Raw genomic sequence first — 21,710 nt, forward strand, 5'->3', positions numbered from 1 at the left:
GGGGGCGTGTCTATCAGCAGCAGCGTCCAATCAGTGACTGATATCCAATAAGGGGGCGTATCTATCAGCAGCAGCGTCCAATCAGTGACTGATATCCAATAAGGGGGCGTGTCTATCAGCAGCAGCGTCCAATCAGTGACTGATATCCAATAAGGGGGCGTGTCTATCAGCAGCAGCGTCCAATCAGTGACTGATATCCAATAAGGGGGCGTGTCGGTCGGTAAAAGACTTCCGTGGAGGATACACTGGTGTATCCTCGCTCATCGCTCCTCCGGCAAGCCTCCTCGATCCTCGATCCTCGCTCCTCGATGCACAAATAAGGGCTTTGGAACGGTCTTCAAAATGGCGCACCAGAACAACTTCCGGTTCAAGCGAGGATCGAGGAGCGAGGAAACGAAAATTAAGAGCTTTGGGACGCACCCCGGGTGTCTCTCGGCCTTGATTGCTAGTGACAGGCAGCTGTCGAAAACACCAACAGAAAACCATGAATTTTACTCTCTAGCATTTTAAATAAACAGTCCTCTGTGTTTATTATAAACCAGTTACATAAAAGTTACTACCATACGGATGCATTCGGCTGAAAGTCACCAGATAACACGGTCACTCGTTAACTTGAAACACCTGTGCCTTGAGGAGCAGGCCAGCAGGCCCCTCGTCACCCCACTCATAACAAGCTGTAGACATAACCGGTGAAAGACTCTTCTCAACTGGATAAAAACTTGCATCACTTTGAACTTTGTGTCCCTGCTTGAAGACTTGAAGTGTTCAACACCAAGCCCCGTCGTCTCCTGCTGTCATCATCAAAAGTAAGCTAAATTACAATTTTGGACTATAGTGGCCTATTTCAATGTCAGCCTATTGTTTATTGTGTTTGTTCGGTGTACAGTTGGATTTTATGCTGATGTTGCTGCCAGCTGTGTGTGTGAATATGTGGCCGCCGTGCCAGGATATATATGTTAAAATGCATTTTTTTTTTACATTATAATGCAGGTGCTCTATCCATAGCTTGATTAATGGTGCTGTGTGAATATGTGGCCGCCGTGCCAGGCTGTGCCATGCTGTTAATGTTTGTCTTGTTGGACCAGAATCAGCTTGATAGGCCAGGTATGAGTAGGCCTACACATAGAGGCTACCAGGAATTAGACTCAGGTTATTTCACTCTCATTGTGAAATAGAAATGCAGCTCAAACCATTGTAACATTACCTCTGATGATGTACAAGGCTGAACTGTGGTGTATGCAGGCAAGTTGTAATGGTCTATTTTGGTTAAGATATGGGTTTGTTTTCATTCAATAGATGTTTTATGATGGGTTAAGTCCACCTGGTTTTCTCAGTGTCCACCCACACTGTGATTTCTGCCTCTGCCATTGGTTCTCTCCCTCCATTTTCTGTATTTCTGATCATATTATATAATGGTTAGTGGAAAGTTTCTGAAAGCTCAGAGTTAATGAGTTGTGACTTGTTTGACGTTGTCAGAAATGGCGGAGGCCATGGAAATACATTTTTCGGTGCATAATAAGTTAATATATTGTAATTTTAGTCTTATATTGTTTTCCTTTTATAATATGTCTGAGGAGAATATTGATATTCCCAACGGCCTCATCTTTTCCCTCTGTTATTATGCCTTTGCATTTACTGCATTATGTTACCCGCTTATCTTTCTTTGCTTTGCAGCGGTGTTCTTCAGGACTTAACCACTTGAACACTATAGCCTAAGCATTTTGTGTACACAACTTCCCATGTTGTACACAAGAGCTCACGAGTTTCATTTGAAGGCACTATAAGTATGACTGAGAATGTCAATCTCAGTCCTGTTACCTAAATTATTTCTTAGATGTTGTTATTATAATTACTTTAAGAGTTTTGGCAAACTACTTGGAGGTAATGTATTTGCTAATGCTGTGCTAAAAACTCAGTCCAATCCTTTTACTTTATAAACCATCTTCCATTTAGAAAAACCTTGTGAAAAATACATTAAATAGCCTGAGATTGACAATTACACATTTCAAAGTTATACATGTGTGTTATTAGATACAGTGCTGAAGAAAAAACGTTTTATTTTGAAAAGCTACATTCGGGGGATGGCCCTACAGGAGGAGCTAATGAGAACATTAAACTGTCTTCAGCATACACCAGTGGGCTACTTTGCTTTATTTAGAGACAAACTCCAGTTTTATTTTGAAGGCAGAATTACTCTAGTCCAGGATACTTCCAGTTTCGTTTGTCAAACAACTGCCTGTCATTGTCTTCTCATACTGCTGGATCTGGGCAACACCCTCAACAATCTAGAAAGAAAGAAGGTGAGGATGAACATCTTAAATACTTTAAATACAGCCAGTGGGATTTTTAAGGCTTGATGGATTGTTAATTGTGACTGAAGAAGGTGTGGCATGGTAGGTATGTTCAGCTTATCAAGCTTTGGGTTTGACAGTGAGGGGAAACATTTATCTGAATCTGTGCCAAAGCAGCAAAAAAATTGCAGGACTTCGAGTGTTTTAAGTAAAACAGTTATTTTTACATGTTTCAACAAATGGAGATATGGAGTCTTAGGAGTAATAGAGGAGCAATCTCTTTTTTTTTTTTTATTTAATTTTTATTTGGAGACGTTGACACTTTACATGATCAAGGAATGTACATGTTTGTAGCATGATGTAATGAGCAGCATGTACTTAAAAGAGGGTTTCCATTATTTTCTTTTTTTAAGTGTACATATACAATAAAGATTGTGCCTATTCGTGGGGTACACACCTACAGTAGGAGAGAGGAAAAAATAAATAAATCAATCAAATCAACATATATATATACTGTACATATCCATACAAACACATGTATGTGCCTATTTGTCTCCTCAAATGTTTTCAGAAACATCTTGTAGTGTACTGTTTTGCTGTAAAATGAGAAAGTGTGCTCCGGCTGGTGGGCGGTGCATGGTATTTCCTCAACTGATCTCAACATGGCTGCTGGTTCACAAACTTTCTCATTTTACAGCTAAACAGTACACTACAAGATGATTCTGAAAACATTTGAGGTGAATAATAGGCATTACAGTAACAGAATATTGATTAATATTTGATCAGTGCTGCCTACTTTGACCGTTTCATCAGAGTTTGCGAGTGATTGACAGCTGCCTCCGTTGAATGAACAGCCAATAGGAACGCTCTCTGACCTGTGATTGGCCAACAGGCTAGATTTTTTAAAGCCTGAAAACAGAGCCATGAGGAGGTGCAGAAGTCTAATTTTCTCTCAGAACACTTGAACTACAATATGCTGAAAGGTTATTATGGAATGTTTGCCCAATGATGCAAAAAATATTCTGCCTACTGCAGGTTTAAATCGAAGGAAGAATAAAAATGTTAATATCTCCCAACAAAATGTCCACACATGGGAGCTTAAAACTTTGATACAATGAAGATTATTTGTTACTCTTGAAATATAAAATGCATTTGATGACAGTCAGCTAGTGGACCAATTGATGTGTGCATTATGTTTTTAACACTATTCATCAATCACAACATTCATATAGGAATATAAAGTAAATTCATGTTTCTTCTGATCCACCCTCTACCAGTCAAGAAATATGAAAGGAGGAAGTAAACTGTGATTTTAAGTATAGTTTGTCATGTTATTGTTTATATAGTTCTTTAAAGTTGTTTTTTGTGGAATTTAGTTTTGTGATGATTTTATCAATAGTCTTATTTTATTGTTATTTTATTGGTATCTTATGTTCTGTAATCAGTGTTGGTTGATGAGGATGAAGGACTGTAATTTCTATAATTTTACAAACAAATGAAACTTTGAACTTTGGGTGCAACCCGGATGATATATGAATCTACTTTATTCAGGGGGATTAACTAAACTAGAAAATACTCTGTATATCCTGCATTTTAATGCATCTGTTTCTTTTTGTTTTTAGACACCAAAGTGAATAAACGGTTCATTCACCATCCTTTACCCACTACAGCAGATCAGCTGTCCACCATGAACTCCATGCTAACCAACAGCCAGCGGAGAACTATCTGCTCCCAGCTGGGAAGAGTCAAACTGCGGCTGCTGTACAAGGCCAGCATCCATGGATTCACCGGCGCAGCCTTCCACCAACGATGTGACAAGCGCTCTCCCACAGTGTCTGTTGGCTACAACGCCTCCGGTTATGTGTTTGGAGGCTACACCAAACAACCCTTCAGTCAGTCTGAGCAGTACGTGCAGGATGACCAGGCCTTTCTTTTCACGTTCAGTGGAGAAAAGCTCCTCAAATATCCGGTCACCAGTCCCGTTTATGCAGTGAGAATGATAAGTAACTCTGGTCCATATTTTGGAGAAGCGTTGGCTCTTGTCAATGGAAGCAAAGCAGTAGTGTATAGCAGTCCAGGAACTTATTACACCTTTACTGCTGCAGAAATGCATGGCAACGACCTCAACCTGACTGAGTGTGAAGTCTATGAGGTGGAGGGTGAGTTCAATATAAATATTATTATAAATTATTAAATTATTCGGGTTGAGAGGGCTGTGAGTCTTACATTTCATTTTATAAAAAAATCTAGGCCCACCCACACATTATAGTTGTTAATGCTTATTTGTACCCTCCCCTCGACTTAGAAAAACCCCCCACCTATACCCACCCCCTCATTATCTCAAAATAACATATTGATGCAAAACATCAATAAAAAAGAGAATATGAAATATAATTTAATCAAAAGGTGAATATGACATTAATATAAATAAAAGGTAAATATGAAACTCATTGAAAGGTGAATATTCCAACTTCTCTTTTATTTTTTTAGTAAACAAACCCTCAAATGAATGAACCAGGTAGAGCAGCAGCTCTGCTGGTACTGATGGAGTTGTGCAACTTAACATATTCCCCCAACCCGATTACAGATGACACTAAATATGATATAATGACATCAGATAATCTTATTTAATGTGCTTTCATGTTTTTAGATACTACTAGTGCAGTGCCTGTTGAAAATGTACCTGGGTGGGTAATATTTTTATCAAATTTGATAAGATCAATGTTGTTCTTCTAAAAGTTTTTGCTCTTCAACAGAAACCACAGAACTTGAGAGGCCATGGAGGACTATCACCTGGGAATCTAAGTAAGATGGATACCATCCTACACATAATGTTATTAACGTACTTTACTATAGTACAATATACACTATGACAGAAGTTGATGTGTTTCACACGACATGCAATGCTGCGATGCTTGACTGGACAAACTATACCAACTATGTTAGTTTATAATGGACTCAGTGTCTATGCAAAATATTATGCATTGACATTGTTTGCCATGCTTACTGTGCTATATACATTTTAACTGTACAATTCTTGATTAATTGTTATAAATTTGTCAGCAACCATCTATCACGGAGGTCAACTGGCTGTGTACAAAATACCTCTTTAACAACCAGGCTAAAAACAACCTTTTCACTAGATGAAACATTCTTTATCATTTCTTGTTTCTACAGGAAGAGGACGGAGCTGATGGAGACTGTTCAGATGTACAAACCCACAGTCAGCTCTGTGTCCCAGATTCGGGTCCTGCTCATTGGACAAGTTGGAGCTGGAAAGTCCAGCTTCTTCAATTCTATCAACTCTGTATTCAAAGGCCACGTCACCAGCCAGGCCATCGCTGGCTCCTCTACCACCAGCCTCACCACACAGGTTAGTTCCCGCCTCTTAATGATTTCCATTTGTGGTGATTGATTTCAAAATGAAAACCCTGCCCCGTCCCCATTTTGTGGTTTGTTACTCCCTCGCTTTGTTCGCCACAGTTTCGCACCTACTCTTTGAAAGCTGGGCGAGAAGGAAAGCCTCTGCCAATCATCTTTTGTGATACCATGGGATTGGAGGAAAGCACGGGGGCGGGGCTTGATATAGATGACATCAGCAGCATCCTTAAAGGTCATCTGCCAGACCGCTATCAGGTACAGCTATTTGTTACATTGAACAGGATATTGAATAAATGAGTCATTGATCTGGTTGTAGTTAACTCAAACTGTTCCTGTCTTTCTCCTCAAACTGTATGACTCAGTTCAACCCCTCTGCTCCTCTGCATTCGGAGACCATCGGCTATCGCAAGTCTCCAGGGCTCAAAGACAAGATCCACTGTGTGGCCTACGTAGCTGATGCCTGCAAGGTCTCCATCATGCCCACAAAGCTGGAGGAGAAGCTGAATGCCATTCGCAGAAAGGTCAACTTAATGGGTTAGTGAAATTTAGTCCCACATCGCACTCTTAGAAAACATCAGTATGAGTGTATGCTTTCTGAATCTCAACATAGTACAACAAACATACTGTAGACCAACAAGGGGCCCCATAGGGAGACTACCTAATTTAAATAATATTAAGGTATTTTTTAACAGTATTGTTAATAGTTTTTATTATTAAAATCAAGGAAAAAGTTATATGTGAGCAGTCCCCACCTGAGTCTCCATCTTCACTTAGCCTACAGCCAACACAGTGGTTTACAGCTGTTGGAACTGCTGGTAGTGAAGTTGTAAACTTAATTACTGATAGGGGTGTCGCGATTCTCAAAATCCACGATTCGATTTGACTTTTGATTTAAACATTCCATTGTTAAGACTACAGAGGGCTCCAGGGATGACGTATTGTTGTAGGCCAACCAAGAAGTTAGAAAAAGACAATGGGATTTTTCCATTGGTTTTTGGATTATTTCAGAAAATAAACTCCGTGGCAAACACACGTTTATGATAATCAAACTTTTTATTCAGCAAGATAATTTTCACAAATTAACAGCCCTTTTATGATTTTTGAAGTGTGAATGCAATCGCCAGAAGTGAAAAGCTAACGTTGGGCTATAAACAAACTGCACCACAGTCGCATGAGCGCGAGTTTTCACAACGAGGCTGTAAAGATGGACGAGTCGGCTTTACGGACGTTTAGTCGCTCACTCTTGTTAGCAACCTCCTTTTTTAAGACACACACGTAAAGGCTTCAAAATTCACAAGTGGGGTATTTATTGATGTATTTTATATTGTAGAACAAAACTTTAAAATCTTTTAAGCTTGTGTTAACCACAGACCTTATTTCAGGCATCTAACTAAAAAACCATTAACTTCCAGACGAGGGAACCGGAAGTGCTAAAGTACGAACTAATCACTGGGTTATAGCACTCATTCCTGCAGCACTCTATTGAGTCTTGATTCGTAAAGATCAACAGATAATTGGTTTTATGCCCTGACAAATGTCATTTACACAAGATCCACTAGATGGTAGGAGTGTACTTTACAACAACAGCTACTGTAGAGTTTCTCAGAGTTTATGAAGCACATCTGAGTGCACCTTGATGTCCATATCATCGATATCGTGACACCCCTAATTACTGATCAACGCTGTTAACTACTAGCTTATAAGTAGTAAATGCAGTATTCCAAATACTGTTACTCAGTTTTCTACTTCTTATTAATTATTATAATTTATTCAAACATTTTCACAGTGGACCAAAACGGCTCCATAGCATGTACACTACATTACTCTAATAAAACAAAGAAATGCTCCATATTTGATAAAATATAGTCATGCGACAACATAAAAGTATTTAGTGAATTCATGAATAGATGAATTCGTATGTGATTAATAAATGACACAGTGTCTATTATATAGGGAATAGTGAATGAGTAAATGGAGTGAGTTTAGGCAATCATAGTTTTACTTTGAAAAGTTAATGTTTCAAGAAAAGTTAGTTCAAGAAATTATTTTTTTTAGAGCTGTGCTTCAGTTATAGAAGAGACATTTAAATTGCAACACAAAAGTAAAGTATTTTACAAGTGTTAACTCAATATTTTGACAGCCTGATACCTAAAAATCATCATCATTTTGGAAATGTTCTTTCTGCTCTGGTGTTTCCAGGGATTCCTCAGCTGGTCCTGCTCACTAAAGTAGATGAAGCCTGCCCTTTGGTGACAGAGGATGTGAGAAACACCTACAAGAGTGGCTACATCAAGGAAATGGTGAGGATTTTAAGATTTTATACAGAAGAAAAGGATTTGTGCTACTGTAGATTAATTGGTAGGCTTAACAATATAACAATCAACCTTTCCAATGTTTAAATTACAAAATAAAACAACATTTTGTGATCCAGATGCAGGAGATCAGCGCTCGACTCGGTGTGCCCGTGTCCTGTGTTGTTCCAGTGAAGAACTACAGCGAGGAGTTGGAGTTGGATCCGAACTGCGACATCCTGCTGCTCAGCGCCGTCATCCAGATGCTTCGTTTCGCAGATAATTACTTCGATGAAATCAGTGACCGATTCAGCAACATGGAAACCAAAGAATAGGAAGTATCTGTGCAGCAGATTATATCTTGTCCAACTGTAATCAAATGTCCCCTCACAATGATCCATCCATTTATCAGCAGGTGATCCTCCCAGTGCTAGTTCACTGTGCAATTCCTCCTTTGTGTTTTCAAAGCACCCCTTGTAAAGCCTCTAGTAAATCCTGGGACTGCTCAGCGCCTCCAGGTTTTTACTTCAGAAAAAAATATAGAAAACACTTTGATCGTGTTCAACTGCAAAATATTCAATTTTCTTTCTGATTCAGTTGTAAATTTATATTATTAGCAAATAATTACATAATAAAGGGTGCTTTTTAAATTATAGGTCTAAATACTGGTTTATTTAATATATTTCACACATTTAAAAGTTGTATTAGTGTTGGCTCATCTAGTGGGACATTTCATCACAAGTTTGACAAGCTATCACATTATCATTACTATAACTATGCAAATGTATTCTTTACTACATAATAACACTATCCATTTTCGAATCATAATCATTTTGTTCTTAGTGTCATGCGACTGATAGTATAGTATACACACATTAGATTTTGTTTCAGCTGTCAAGTTTCACTCATGTTTTGACTTCTCGGTACACACATGATGCTGTGTAAGGCAGTGCAAAATAAAAAAATTAAATTGTCAGTAATGGAAAATTTAAATAATTGAAATGGACCACTTGGATTTCATTCAGTTGTAGTTAGTTATCCCTATACCCTCTTTTTGGTTTTGGTGCTTAATGTACTTTACATGTATTCTCTCTGTAGGTGCAATGGCTTAAAATGCATTAAAATTCCTATCAATATTGATATTGAATAACTGATTTAATTTACATTAAGTTCATCTTGGGGCACCACGCTTCCCAGAAAGGGGAAATGATAGCTAATTAATTAATTTAGTCTCATAAGATATACTAAACTATCAATTTGGAACTCTGATTAATAATTAAATTTAGAAATACAATAAATAAAATACCATATCAATAGTTAGTAAGGGTTGAAGGATTTAAGATTGATCTAACAATTATTTTTTCGATTAGTCAATTAATCTACTTCAAAAGGGTTGCTGTGACACATTGATTAATTTAATCACTATGTCATAGCAATCCCTGAACTGGAGAATCAGTATTTTTACTTAAAGGACAAGAGTGCAATAATTCGGGTGATCTATTGGTAAAAATGGAATATATTATTAAGTATGTTTTCTTTAGTATATAATCACCTGAAAATAAGAATTGCTGTGTTTTCATTACCTTAGAATGAGTCGTTTATATCTACATAGGAAGCGGGTCTTCCACATGAAGCCGGCCACCATGTTTCTACAGTAGCCAAAAACGGACAAACCACTGTTTACTTCTCCTGCTCGGGCTTGAGTCGATAATGGAGTCGATAATGTTATTTTTGCATCAGTATGGGCAAGGAAAATAATTGAATTATCTGTAACGTTAGTTAAAACCATTTTCTCAATCATACATGGCCGTTAAAGTAAATAGAAAATATGAAATGGGTAAATAACAACGTGAAGATGACTAATGGTGTAACGTTAAGCTACCATAACAGCAGCAATGTGGAAATTACTTTTAACATGGGGGCGATGTTAGAAACATGACATTTTTTATGACCTACTATACTATGAGTTTTTTATGGCAAACTATACCATGACATTTTTTATGATCCTACACTAAGACTTTTTCATATTTTTCATGACATTTTTCGACATCCTATACTGTGACTTTTTTTTCTCGATATACTACACACTGACTTTTTTGACTTTTTTTTATATATACTATACTATGACTTTTTTCGACATACTATAATTTGACTTTTTTGAAGCTGCTTCTTCCTGACTGCGTTCAGAGGTAAAACTAAAATATTTGTTTTTAATAATTTTGCTAAACTTATAATATAAATACTAAGTTTTTGCCTACAAGATCAGCTGTGATGTGTTTGAAGTTACACATATTTTACTGATATGCCTGATAGTGCGCACCTGATGACGTTTATTTTGATTGCTGCATGACTGGATCTGTGACTGTGGGTCTTTCCCATTTGTGCTTTTATACGGCTTGACTCCTCTCCTCGACTCCTCTCCTCGACTCCTCTCCTCGCGTCTTAGTCCCGCCCACAGGAGATGCGAGTGGAGGAGGCGAGGAAAAGACTCGAGGAGAGAGGAAACGAGGAGATATGTTTTTAGAGACATGAGACGTTGTTTCCTCTGAAGCGTCACGTGAAGCGATGTCCGTTTCTGATGACAGCAGCAGCTGATCACATCTGGATCAGCTGTCAGTCAGCTCTAACAGCTGTTTATGTCTGAACTGATCTAATACTAATAAAGAAACAGAGTTTTCAGAGCAGCAGTGTTTCCTCTCTGTAGTCTGTTACCTGTTTAACAAACACCTGCACATGAATAACAGCTGCAGTCTGTATTTATACTGTGGACTCCTGCTTAGAGGACCAGGAACCATCTCTACTGGCACAATGCCTTTATATTATTTATTCATTATTAGCGCCTGTAGTTATTGATATTCTGACACTAGAAGTTATGTATTAGGCTGAATGTTTGAGGGAAAAGTGAAATGATATAACTCATATCAAACCCGACATTCAGGAATTATCAGCCTAATGTGACTGAATGGAAATGAGGATAAATGATGTAAAAGGTATAAAAGACAAACCCTCCTTTTCTCTCTGACTTTAACTGGATACTTAATAAAAGTTAATGCTTGAAATAACAGATCATCAAAAGAAAACTCTTTCTAATGATTGAAGAAAGTTATTTTAAGTCTGTTTGTTGTCAGGTGTTATAAACCCCTTTCAGTGTCAGACTCCTTCAGTGACGGTGTGTGAAGCAGAGCTCCTGCAGGTCCTTCTGCTGCTGGAACACTTCACCATCAACCTGGTCCGTCTGCTGTTCACACCTACAGTTAACACAGATTATAACTAGATGGTGAATCAGAAGACAACTAAACTATAAATCATTTAATCTGTGATCTGTCTTCACTCCGGTATAAAACTGCAGTGATGTTAATGTATCAGATCAAACCGATCAGCAGCAGCGTCCAATCAATAAATGATATCCAATAAGGGGGTGTGTCGGTCGATAAAAAACTTCCGTGGAGGAGACACTGGAGGATAGACTGGTGTATCCTCGCTCATGGCTCCTCCAGCAAGCCTCCTCGCTCCTCGATGCGCATTTTATGAATTGGGACGTCCTTCAAGATGGAGCACTGAGATCGATTTCCGGGTCACAGCCGGAGGAGAGATGCAGCTCCGGTGTCTCTCGGCCTTGATTGCTAGTGACAGGCAGCTGTCGAAAACACAAACAGAAAACCATGAATTTTACTCTCTAGCATTTTAAATAAACAGTCCTCTGTGTTTATTATAAACCAGTTACATAAAAGTTACTACCATACGGATGCATTCGGCTGAAAGTCACCAGATAACACGGTCACTCGTTAACTTGAAACACCTGTGCCTTGAGGAGCAGGCCAGCAGGCCCCTTCGTCACCCCACTCATAACAAGCTTTAGGCATAACTGGTGAAAGACTCTTCTCAACTGGATAAAAACTTGCATCACTCTGAACTTTGTGTCCCTGCTTGAAGACTTGAAGTGTTCAACACCAAGCCCCGTCGTCTCCTGCTGTCATCATCAAAAGTAAGCTAAATTACAATTTTGGACTATAGTGGCCTATTTCAATGTCAGCCTATTGTTTATTGTGTTTGTTCGGTGTACAGTTGGATTTTATGCTGATGTTGCTGCCAGCTGTGTGTGTGAATATGTGGCCGCCGTGCCAGGATATATATGTTAAAATGCATTTTTTTTTTACATTATAATGCAGGTGCTCTATCCATAGCTTGATTAATGGTGCTGTGTGAATATGTGGCCGCCGTGCCAGGCTGTGCCATGCTGTTAATGTTTGTCTTGTTGGACCAGAATCAGCTTGATAGGCCAGGTATGAGTAGGCCTACACATAGAGGCTACCAGGAATTAGACTCAGGTTATTTCACTCTCATTGTGAAATAGAAATGCAGCTCAAACCATTGTAACATTACCTCTGATGATGTACAAGGCTGAACTGTGGTGTATGCAGGCAAGTTGTAATGGCCTATTTTGGTTAAGATATGGGTTTGTTTTCATTCAATAGATGTTTTATGATGGGCTAGGTCCACCTGGTTTTCTCAGTGCCCACCCACACTGTGATTTCTGCCTCTGCCATTGGTTCTCTCCCTCCATTTTCTGTATTTCTGATCATATTATATAATGGTTAGTGGAAAGTTTCTGAAAGCTCAGAGTTAGTGAGTTGTAACTTGTTTGATGTTGTCAGAAATGGCCCTAAAAGGAGGAGCTAATGAGAACATTTTTCAAACTGTCTTCAGCATACACCAGTAGGCTGCTTTATTTAGAGACAAACTCCAGTTTTATTTTTAAAGCAGAATAACTCTAGTCCAGGATAATTACAGTTTTGTTTCTCAACCAACTCCCTTGCATCGTGTCTACTCATTGGCATCGTGTCTACTCATTGGCATCGTGTCTACCGCTGGAGCTGATCCCCACCCTCAACAATCTAAAGCTGGTACGGATGAACATATTTTATTATACTATATTTAAGGGTTTCATATTTTGCCAAACAACATATTTAATATAAAGAAACGTCAGCCAGTGTTTTTTTTTCAACGCTTTATTGATTGTTGTGATTGTGACTGAAGGTGTGGCACGGTAGGTATGTTCAGCTTATCAAGCTTTGGGTTTTTTCCGTGAGGGGAAACATTTACAGTTTCTATCTTAATCTGTGCCAAGGTAGCAAAAAAATGCAGGACTTCCAGTGTTTTAAGTAAAACTCTTAATTTTGCACGTTTCAACAAATAATAGAGGAACAATCTCAATTTGATTTTATGCATTGTTATTCAAGATTGGACATTTGACTCGAGTTAAAGCTGCAGTGGGTAGAATTTGAGATAACAAAAAGTGGTCACTATATCCTGACAGTAGTGCATGAGACAGGTAATCTGAAAAAAAATCATGTGCCTCTGTGTTCTCCAGTGCTCCTAACCATCTGCAAGATTTCACAGACCGGAGGAAAACAACCAATCAGAGCTGATCTTGAGCCTGCGGTCTCTGAGCAGCTGTCAATCACTCACAAACTGATCAAACGGATAAATCAATATCAGGGCTCTAGACTAACTTTTCCACTGGTAGCACTGGTGCTACCAACTTTCTCACTTGGTCTCACAAGCACATGATTTGGTCGCACCCTTTTTTTTGGGTTACAGCATGGTATTAATCAATGACCTTGCATGCTAATAAATAGTTGTCTTAATTTACATACCCCAGTGAAACATTGACAATGCCTCGAAACTTGATATTTGCAAAATATTTTAATCTGAATATTAAGTTTCTCTGCCACGAACAGCGATTAACAAAATAGATCATCTTCTATAACATCAAAAGAAAACATAACAAAATGTTGTTAAAAGCAAAGCATAACAACAGAATGTATGTTTGCACTTAACTTCAATGAACATAACTTCAATTAAATTAACTTAACACAACATTCCTTCAACATTTGCTGTCATTGTGCCTCTTTAAAGTTTCGAGCTTAAACTGTGTTGAGCCTCTAACAAGTTTAGAGTTGCCTGCAACGGACGGACCACATTGCCTACAATAAACACACAGCATAGCGTTCCCCTTGTACCGTAACCACGGGTACTGTGTTAGCCATTGTGGCTGAAAGTGTTGCTTCTTTTTCTTCACCTGTCTGTCAGCCAGTCTCTCCGTGCCTGTTGCACATTCATCATCGGTGGTATCTGAGTCGGCACCTCTGTTAGACTCTCCCCCACCACCAGCTTCCTCCTTTCTCTCCTCATTTGTTTTTTTAGGCCGCTTCATTTTGGGAAACAGTGTAACTTTGGCACCCTGCAGTGTGTGATGCACGTGAGGTAGGGGGACGCGCAAAGGTTTACACAGAACAGAGGAGAGTGCAGGAGGGGAGAGAAAGGCTGCGCCAGTGAGGAACAAAATGGACTGCTTTCATCTGCAATATCCAATGCTTTTACCGTGTTACCAAAATAGTAATGATCATGCACTCGCACAAATGCGACTAGGTAAAAATGTAACTCGCACACTCCCAAAAAAGGTCGCATATGCGACCATTTTGGTCGCAGTCTAGAGCCCTGAATATTCTGTTACTGTAATGCCTATTTCTCACCACAAATGTTTTCAGAAACACCTTGTAGTGTATTTAGCTGTACAATGAGAAAGATTGATCCGGGTGGTGCTTGGTATTTCCTCAACTGATCTCAATATGGCTACCAGGTCACAAACTTTCTGATTTTACAGCTAAACAGTACACTACAAGATGTAGATAGGCATTACAGTAACAGAATATTTATTCATATTTGATCAGCGCTGCTTAGTTTGACCGTTTGATCTGAGTTTGCGAGTGATTGACAGCTGCCTACGTTGAATAAACAGCCAATAGGAACGCTCTCTCTCTGAAATGACCTGTGATTGGTCAAAGTCTCCCATCATGGGCTAGATTTTATAAAGCCTGATAACAGAGCCATGAGGAGGAGCAGAAGTCTAGTTTTCTCTCAGAACACTTGAATTACAATATGCTGAAAGGTTATCATGGTTTTTTTGCCAAATGATGCCAAAATATTCTGCCTACTGCAGGTTTAAATCGAAGGAAGAATAAAAATGTTAATATCTCCCAACTAAATGTCCACACATGGGAGCTTAAAACTTTGATACAATGAAGATTATTTGTTACTCTTGACCAATTGATGTGTGCATTATGTTTTTATCACAATTCATCAATCACAACATTCATATAGGAATATAAAGTAAATTCATGTTTCTTCTGATCCACCCTCTACCAGTCAAGAAATATGTAAGGAGGAAGTAAACTGTGATTTTAAGTATAATTTGTCATGTTATTGTTTGAATAGTTCTTTAAAGTTGTTTTTTGTGGAATGTAGTTTTGTGATGATTTTATCAATGGTTTTATTTATTGGTATTTATTTCTTATGTTCTGTAATCAGTGTTGGTTGATGAGGATGAAGGACTGTAATTTCTGTGATTTTACAAACAAATATGTAAATCTACTTTATTCAGGGGATTAACCAAACTCAAATAGTCTACATATCCTGCATTTTAATGCATCTGTTTTCTTTTTGTTTTTAGACACCAAAGTGAGTAAACGATTCATTCACCATCCTTTACCTACTTCAGCAGACCACTATGAACTCCATGCTAACCAACAGCCAGCGGAGAACCATCTGCTCCCAGCTGGGAAGAGTCAAACTGCGGCTGCTGTTCAAGGCCAGCATCCATGGATTCACCGGCGCAGCCTTCCACCAACGATGTGACAACCGCTCTCCCACCGTGTCTGTTGGCTACAACGCCTCCGGTTATGTGTTTGGAGGCTTCACCAAACAACCCTTCAGTCAGTCTGGGCTGTTTGTGCGTGATGACGAGGCCTTTCTTTTCACGTTCAGTGGAAAAAAGCTCCTCAAATATCCGGTCACTGGCCCTGCTAATGCAGTGAAAATGATAAGTAACTCTGGTCCATATTTTGGAGAAGCGTTGGCTCTTTTCAATGGAAGCAAAGCAGTAGTGTATAGCAATCCAGGAACTTATTACACCTTTACTGCTGCAGAAATGCATGGCAACGACCTCAACCTGACTGAGTGTGAAGTCTATGAGGTGGAGGGTGAGTTCAATATAAATATTATTATAAATTATGAAATTATTTGGATTGAGAGGGCTGTGAATCTTACATTTCATTTTATAAAAAAAACTAGGCCCACCCACACATTATAGTTGTTAATGCTTATTTGTACCCTCTACTCGACTTAGAAAAAACCCCCACCTATACTCACCCCCAAAATAACATATTGATGCAAAACATAAACTAGAAGTGCACTCGGAGAGCGCAGACCTCCGCCAAGGCAGGTTTCATGTACGTCCTTCGGCCTTGGCGGAGGTAATAAAAAGAGAATATGAAGCATAATTGAATCAAAAGGTGAATATGACATTAATATAAATAAAAGGTAAATATGAAACCCATTGAAAGGTGAATATTCCAACTTCTCTTTTTCTTTTTAGTAAACCATCCCTCAAATGAATGAACCAGGTAGAGCAGCAGCTCTGCTGGTACTGATGGAGTTGTGCAACTTAACATATTCCACCAACCCGATTACAGATAATACTAAATATGATATGACATCAAATAATGTCATTTAATGTGCTTTCATGTTTTTAGATACTACTAGTGCAGTGCCTGTTGAAAATGTACCTGGGTGGGTAATATTTTTATCAAATTTGATAAGATCAATGTTGTTCTTCTAAAAGTTTTTGCTCTTCAACAGAAACCACAGAACTTGAGAAGCCATGGAGGACTATCACCTGGGAATCTAAGTAAGATGGATACCAACCTGCACATAATGTTATTAACGTACTTTACTATACTACAATATACACTATGACAGAAGTTGATGTGTTTCACACGACATGCAATGCTGCGATGTTTGACTGGACAAACTATACCAACTATGTTAGTTTATAATGGACTCAGTGTCAATGCAAAATATTATGCATTGACATTGTTTGCCATGCTTACTGTGCTATATACATTTTAACTGTACAATTCTTGATTAATTGTTATAAATTTGTCAGCAACCATCTATCACGGAGGTCAACTGGCTGTGTACAAAATACCTCTTTAACAACCAGGCTAAAAACAACCTTTTCACAAGATGAAACATTCTTTACTATTTCTTGTTTCTACAGGAAGAGGACGGAGCTGATGGAGACTGTTAAGATGTACAAACCCACAGTCAGCTCTGTGTCCCAGGCTCGGGTCCTGCTCATTGGACAAGTTGGAGCTGGAAAGTCCAGCTTCTTCAATTCTATCAACTCTGTATTCAAAGGCCACGTCACCAGCCAGGCCATCGCTGGCTCCTCTAGCATCAGCCTCACCACACAGGTTAGTTCCCCCCTCTTAATGATTTCCATTTGTGGTGATTGATTTCAAAATGAAAACCCTGCCCCGTCCCCATTTTGTGGTTTGTTACTCCATTGCTTTGTTCGCCACAGTTTCGCACCTACTCTTTGAAAGCTGGGCGAGAAGGAAAGCTTCTGCCAATCATCTTTTGTGATACCATGGGATTGGAGGAAAGCACGGGGGCGGGGCTTGATATAGATGACATCAGCAGCATCCTTAAAGGTCATCTGCCAGACCGTTATCAGGTACAGCTTTTTGTTACATTGAGCAGGATATTGAATGTATGAGTCATTGATCTGGTTGTAGTTAACTCAAACTGTTCCTGTCTTTCTCCTCAACTGTATGACTCAGTTCAACCCCTCTGCTCCTCTGCATTCGGAGACCATCGGCTATCGCAAGTCTCCAGGGCTCAAAGACAAGATCCACTGTGTGGCCTACGTCGCTGATGCCTGCAAGGTCTCCATCATGCCCACAAAGCTGGAGGAGAAGCTGAATGCCATTCGCAGAAAGGTCAACTTAATGGGTTAGTGAAATTTAGTCCCACATCATTATAATGAAGACATATCTGTACTGTATGTGTGCACTCTTAGAAAACATCAGTATGAGTGTATGCTTTCTGAATCTCAACATAGTACAACAAACATAGGGAGACTACCTAATTTAAATAATATTAAGGTATTTTTTAACAGTATTGTTAATAGTTTTTTTTATTATTAAAAGCAAGGAAAAAGTTATATGTGAGCCTACAGCCAACACAGTGGTTTACAGCTGTTGGAACTGCTGGTAGTGAAGTTGTAAATTGAATTACTGATAGGGGTGTCGCGATTCTCAAAATCCACGAAGCGATTTGACTTTTGATTTAAACATTCCATTGTTAAGACTACAGAGTGGTCCAGGGATGACGTATTTTTGTAGGCCAACCAAGAAGTTAGAAAAACCCAATGGGATTTTTCCATTGGGTTTTGGACTATTTCAGAAAATAAACTCTGTGGCAAACGTGTTTATGATAATCTAACATTTTATTCAGCAAGATAATTTTCACAAATTAACACCCCTTTTATGATTTTTGGAGTGTGAATGCAATCGCCAGAAGTGAAAAGCTAACGTTGGGTTATAAACAAACTGCACCACGGTCGCATGAGCGTGAGTATACACAACGAGGCTGTAAAGACGGAGTGTGGTGACGTTTAGTAGTCTCATTTAGCCACTTGTTAGCAACCACCTTTTTTAAGACTCGTAAAAGCTTCAAAATTCACAAGTGGGGTATTTATTGATGTATTTTATATTGTAGAACAAAACGTTAAAACCTCTTAAGCTTGTGTTAACCACAGACCTTATTTCAGGCATAACTAAAAACCCATTAAAAAAAACCCATTGACTTCCAGACGAGGGAACCGGAAGTGCTAAAGTACGAACTAATCACTGGGTTTTAGCACTCATTCCTGCAGCACTCTATTGAGTCTTGATTCGTAAAGATCAACAGATAATTGTTTTTTATGCCCTGACAAATGTAATTTACACAAGATCCACTAGATGGTAGGAGTGTACTTTACAACAACAGCTACTGTAGAGTTTCTCAGAGTTTATGAAGCACATCTGAGTGCACCTTGATGTCCATATCATCGATATCGTGACACCCCTAATTACTGATCAACGCTGTTAACTACTAGCTTATAAGTAGTAAATGCAGTATTCCAAATACTGTTACTCAGTTTTCTACTTCTTATTAATTATTATAATTTATTCAAACATTTTCACAGTGGACCAAAACGGCTCCATAGCATGTACACTACATTACTCTAATAAAACAAAGAAATGCTCCATATTTGATAAAATATAGTCATGCGACAACATAAAAGTATTTAGTGAATTCATGAATAGATGAATTCGTATGTGATTAATAAATGACACAGTGTCTATTATATAGGGAATAGTGAATGAGTAAATGGAGTGAGTTTAGGCAATCATAGTTTTACTTTGAAAAGTTAATGTTTCAAGAAAAGTTAGTTCAAGAAATTATTTTTTTTAGAGCTGTGCTTCAGTTATAGAAGAGACATTTAAATTGCAACACAAAAGTAAAGTATTTTACAAGTGTTAACTCAATATTTTGACAGCCTGATACCTAAAAATCATCATCATTTTGGAAATGTTCTTTCTGCTCTGGTGTTTCCAGGGATTCCTCAGCTGGTCCTGCTCACTAAAGTAGACGAAGCCTGCCCTTTGGTGACAGAGGATGTGAGAAACACCTACAAGAGTGGCTACATCAAGGAAATGGTGAGGATTTTAAGATTTTATACAGAAGAAAAGGATTTGTGCTACTGTAGATTAATTGGTAGGCTTAACAATATAACAATCAACCTTTCCAATGTTTAAATTACAAAATAAAACAACATTTTGTGATCCAGATGCAGGAGATCAGCGCTCGACTCGGTGTGCCCGTGTCCTGTGTTGTTCCAGTGAAGAACTACAGCGAGGAGTTGGAGTTGGATCCGAACTGCGACATCCTGCTGCTCAGCGCCGTCATCCAGATGCTTCGTTTCGCAGATAATTACTTCGATGAAATCAGTGACCGATTCAGCAACATGGAAACCAAAGAATAGGAAGTATCTGTGCAGCAGATTATATCTTGTCCAACTGTAATCAAATGTCCCCTCACAATGATCCATCCATTTATCAGCAGGTGATCCTCCCAGTGCTAGTTCACTGTGCAATTCCTCCTTTGTGTTTTCAAAGCACCCCTTGTAAAGCCTCTAGTAAATCCTGGGACTGCTCAGCGCCTCCAGGTTTTTACTTCAGAAAAAAATATAGAAAACACTTTGATCGTGTTCAACTGCAAAATATTCAATTTTCTTTCTGATTCAGTTGTAAATTTATATTATTAGCAAATAATTACATAATAAAGGGTGCTTTTTAAATTATAGGTCTAAATACTGGTTTATTTAATATATTTCACACATTTAAAAGTTGTATTAGTGTTGGCTCATCTAGTGGGACATTTCATTACAAGTTTGACAAGCTATCACATTATCATTACTATAACTATGCAAATGTATTCTTTACTACATAATAACACTATCCATTTTCGAATCATAATCATTTTGTTCTTAGTGTCATGCGACTGATAGTATAGTATACACACATTAGATTTTGTTTCAGCTGTCAAGTTTCACTCATGTTTTGACTTCTCGGTACACACATGATGCTGTGTAAGGCAGTGCAAAATAAAACATTTAAATTGTCAGTAATGGAAAATTTAAATAATTGAAATGGACCACTTGGATTTCATTCAGTTGTAGTTAGTTATCCCTATACCCTCTTTTTGGTTTTGGTGCTTAATGTACTTTACATGTATTCTCTCTGTAGGTGCAATGGCTTAAAATGCATTAAAATTCCTATCAATATTGATATTGAATAACTGATTTAATTTACATTAAGTTCATCTTGGGGCACCACGCTTCCCAGAAAGGGGAAATGATAGCTAATTAATTAATTTAGTCTCATAAGATATACTAAACTATCAATTTGGAACTCTGATTAATAATTAAATTTAGAAATACAATAAATAAAATACCATATCAATAGTTAGTAAGGGTTGAAGGATTTAAGATTGATCTAACAATTATTTTTTCGATTAGTCAATTAATCTACTTCAAAAGGGTTGCTGTGACACATTGATTAATTTAATCACTATGTCATAGCAATCCCTGAACTGGAGAATCAGTATTTTTATTTAAAGGACAAGAGTGCAATAATTAGGGTGATCTATTGGTAGAAATGGAATATATTATTAAGTATGTTTTCTTTAGTATATAATCACCTGAAAATAAGAATTGATGTGTTTTCATTACCTTAGAATGAGTCGTTTATATCTACATAGGAAGCGGGTCTTCCACATGAAGCCGGCCACCATGTTTCTACAGTAGCCAAAAACGGACAAACCACTGTTTACTTTTCCTGCTCGGCTTGAGTCAATAATGGAGTCGATAATGTTATTTTTGCATCAGTATGGGCAAGGAAAATAATTGAATTATCTGTAACGTTAGTTAAAACCATTTTCTCAATCATACATGGCCGTTAAAGTAAATAGAAAATATGAAATGGGTAAATAACAACGTGAAGATGACTAATGGTGTAACGTTACTCTACCATAACAGCAGCAATGTGGAAATTACTTTTAACATGGGGGCGATGTTAGAAACATGACATTTTTTATGACCTACTATACTATGAGTTTTTTATGGCAAACTATACCATGACATTTTTTATGATCCTACACTAAGACTTTTTCATATTTTTCATGACATTTTTCGACATCCTATACTGTGACTTTTTTTTCTCGATATACTACACACTGACTTTTTTGACTTTTTTTTATACATACTATACTATGACTTTTTTCGACATACTATAAT

General features: G+C 38.1%; 2 protein-coding genes across 6 annotated transcripts in view; both read left to right on the top strand.

The window, feature by feature from the left end:
• Positions 1–2,167: 2,167 nt before the first annotated feature.
• Positions 2,168–20,703, top strand: LOC119488300 (interferon-induced protein 44-like). 5 transcript variants are annotated; one of them, XM_037769842.1, is made up of 8 exons: positions 2,168–2,300; positions 3,962–4,450; positions 5,048–5,096; positions 17,085–17,280; positions 17,391–17,543; positions 17,650–17,821; positions 19,472–19,572; positions 19,704–20,703. In XM_037769842.1, the coding sequence occupies exons 2-8, from the start codon at positions 3,979–3,981 to the stop codon at positions 19,896–19,898; spliced, it is 1,338 nt and encodes a 445-aa protein (XP_037625770.1). In that variant the 5' UTR covers positions 2,168–2,300; positions 3,962–3,978; the 3' UTR covers positions 19,899–20,703. The 5 variants fall into 5 exon arrangements, with proteins under 5 accessions (XP_037625770.1, XP_037625768.1, XP_037625771.1 ...); XM_037769840.1 differs by having other exon boundaries at positions 2,173–2,300; positions 3,914–4,450; XM_037769843.1 differs by lacking the exons at positions 17,085–17,280; positions 17,391–17,543; positions 17,650–17,821; positions 19,472–19,572; positions 19,704–20,703 and adding exons at positions 5,469–5,664; positions 5,775–5,927; positions 6,035–6,206; positions 7,872–7,972; positions 8,104–9,103 and having other exon boundaries at positions 2,173–2,300; positions 3,914–4,450.
• The window catches only part of LOC119488299 (interferon-induced protein 44-like), a 62,239-nt gene continuing 42,713 nt past the window's right edge, over positions 2,185–21,710 (top strand). The window contains exon 1 of the mRNA XM_037769833.1: positions 2,185–2,300. The gene's annotated coding sequence lies outside the window, so the exon portion shown is untranslated. The remainder of the gene's footprint in view (positions 2,301–21,710) is intronic.

This window comes from Sebastes umbrosus, chromosome 5, assembly GCF_015220745.1.
Source record: "Sebastes umbrosus isolate fSebUmb1 chromosome 5, fSebUmb1.pri, whole genome shotgun sequence".
Taxonomy (NCBI): Eukaryota; Metazoa; Chordata; class Actinopteri; order Perciformes; family Sebastidae; genus Sebastes; species Sebastes umbrosus.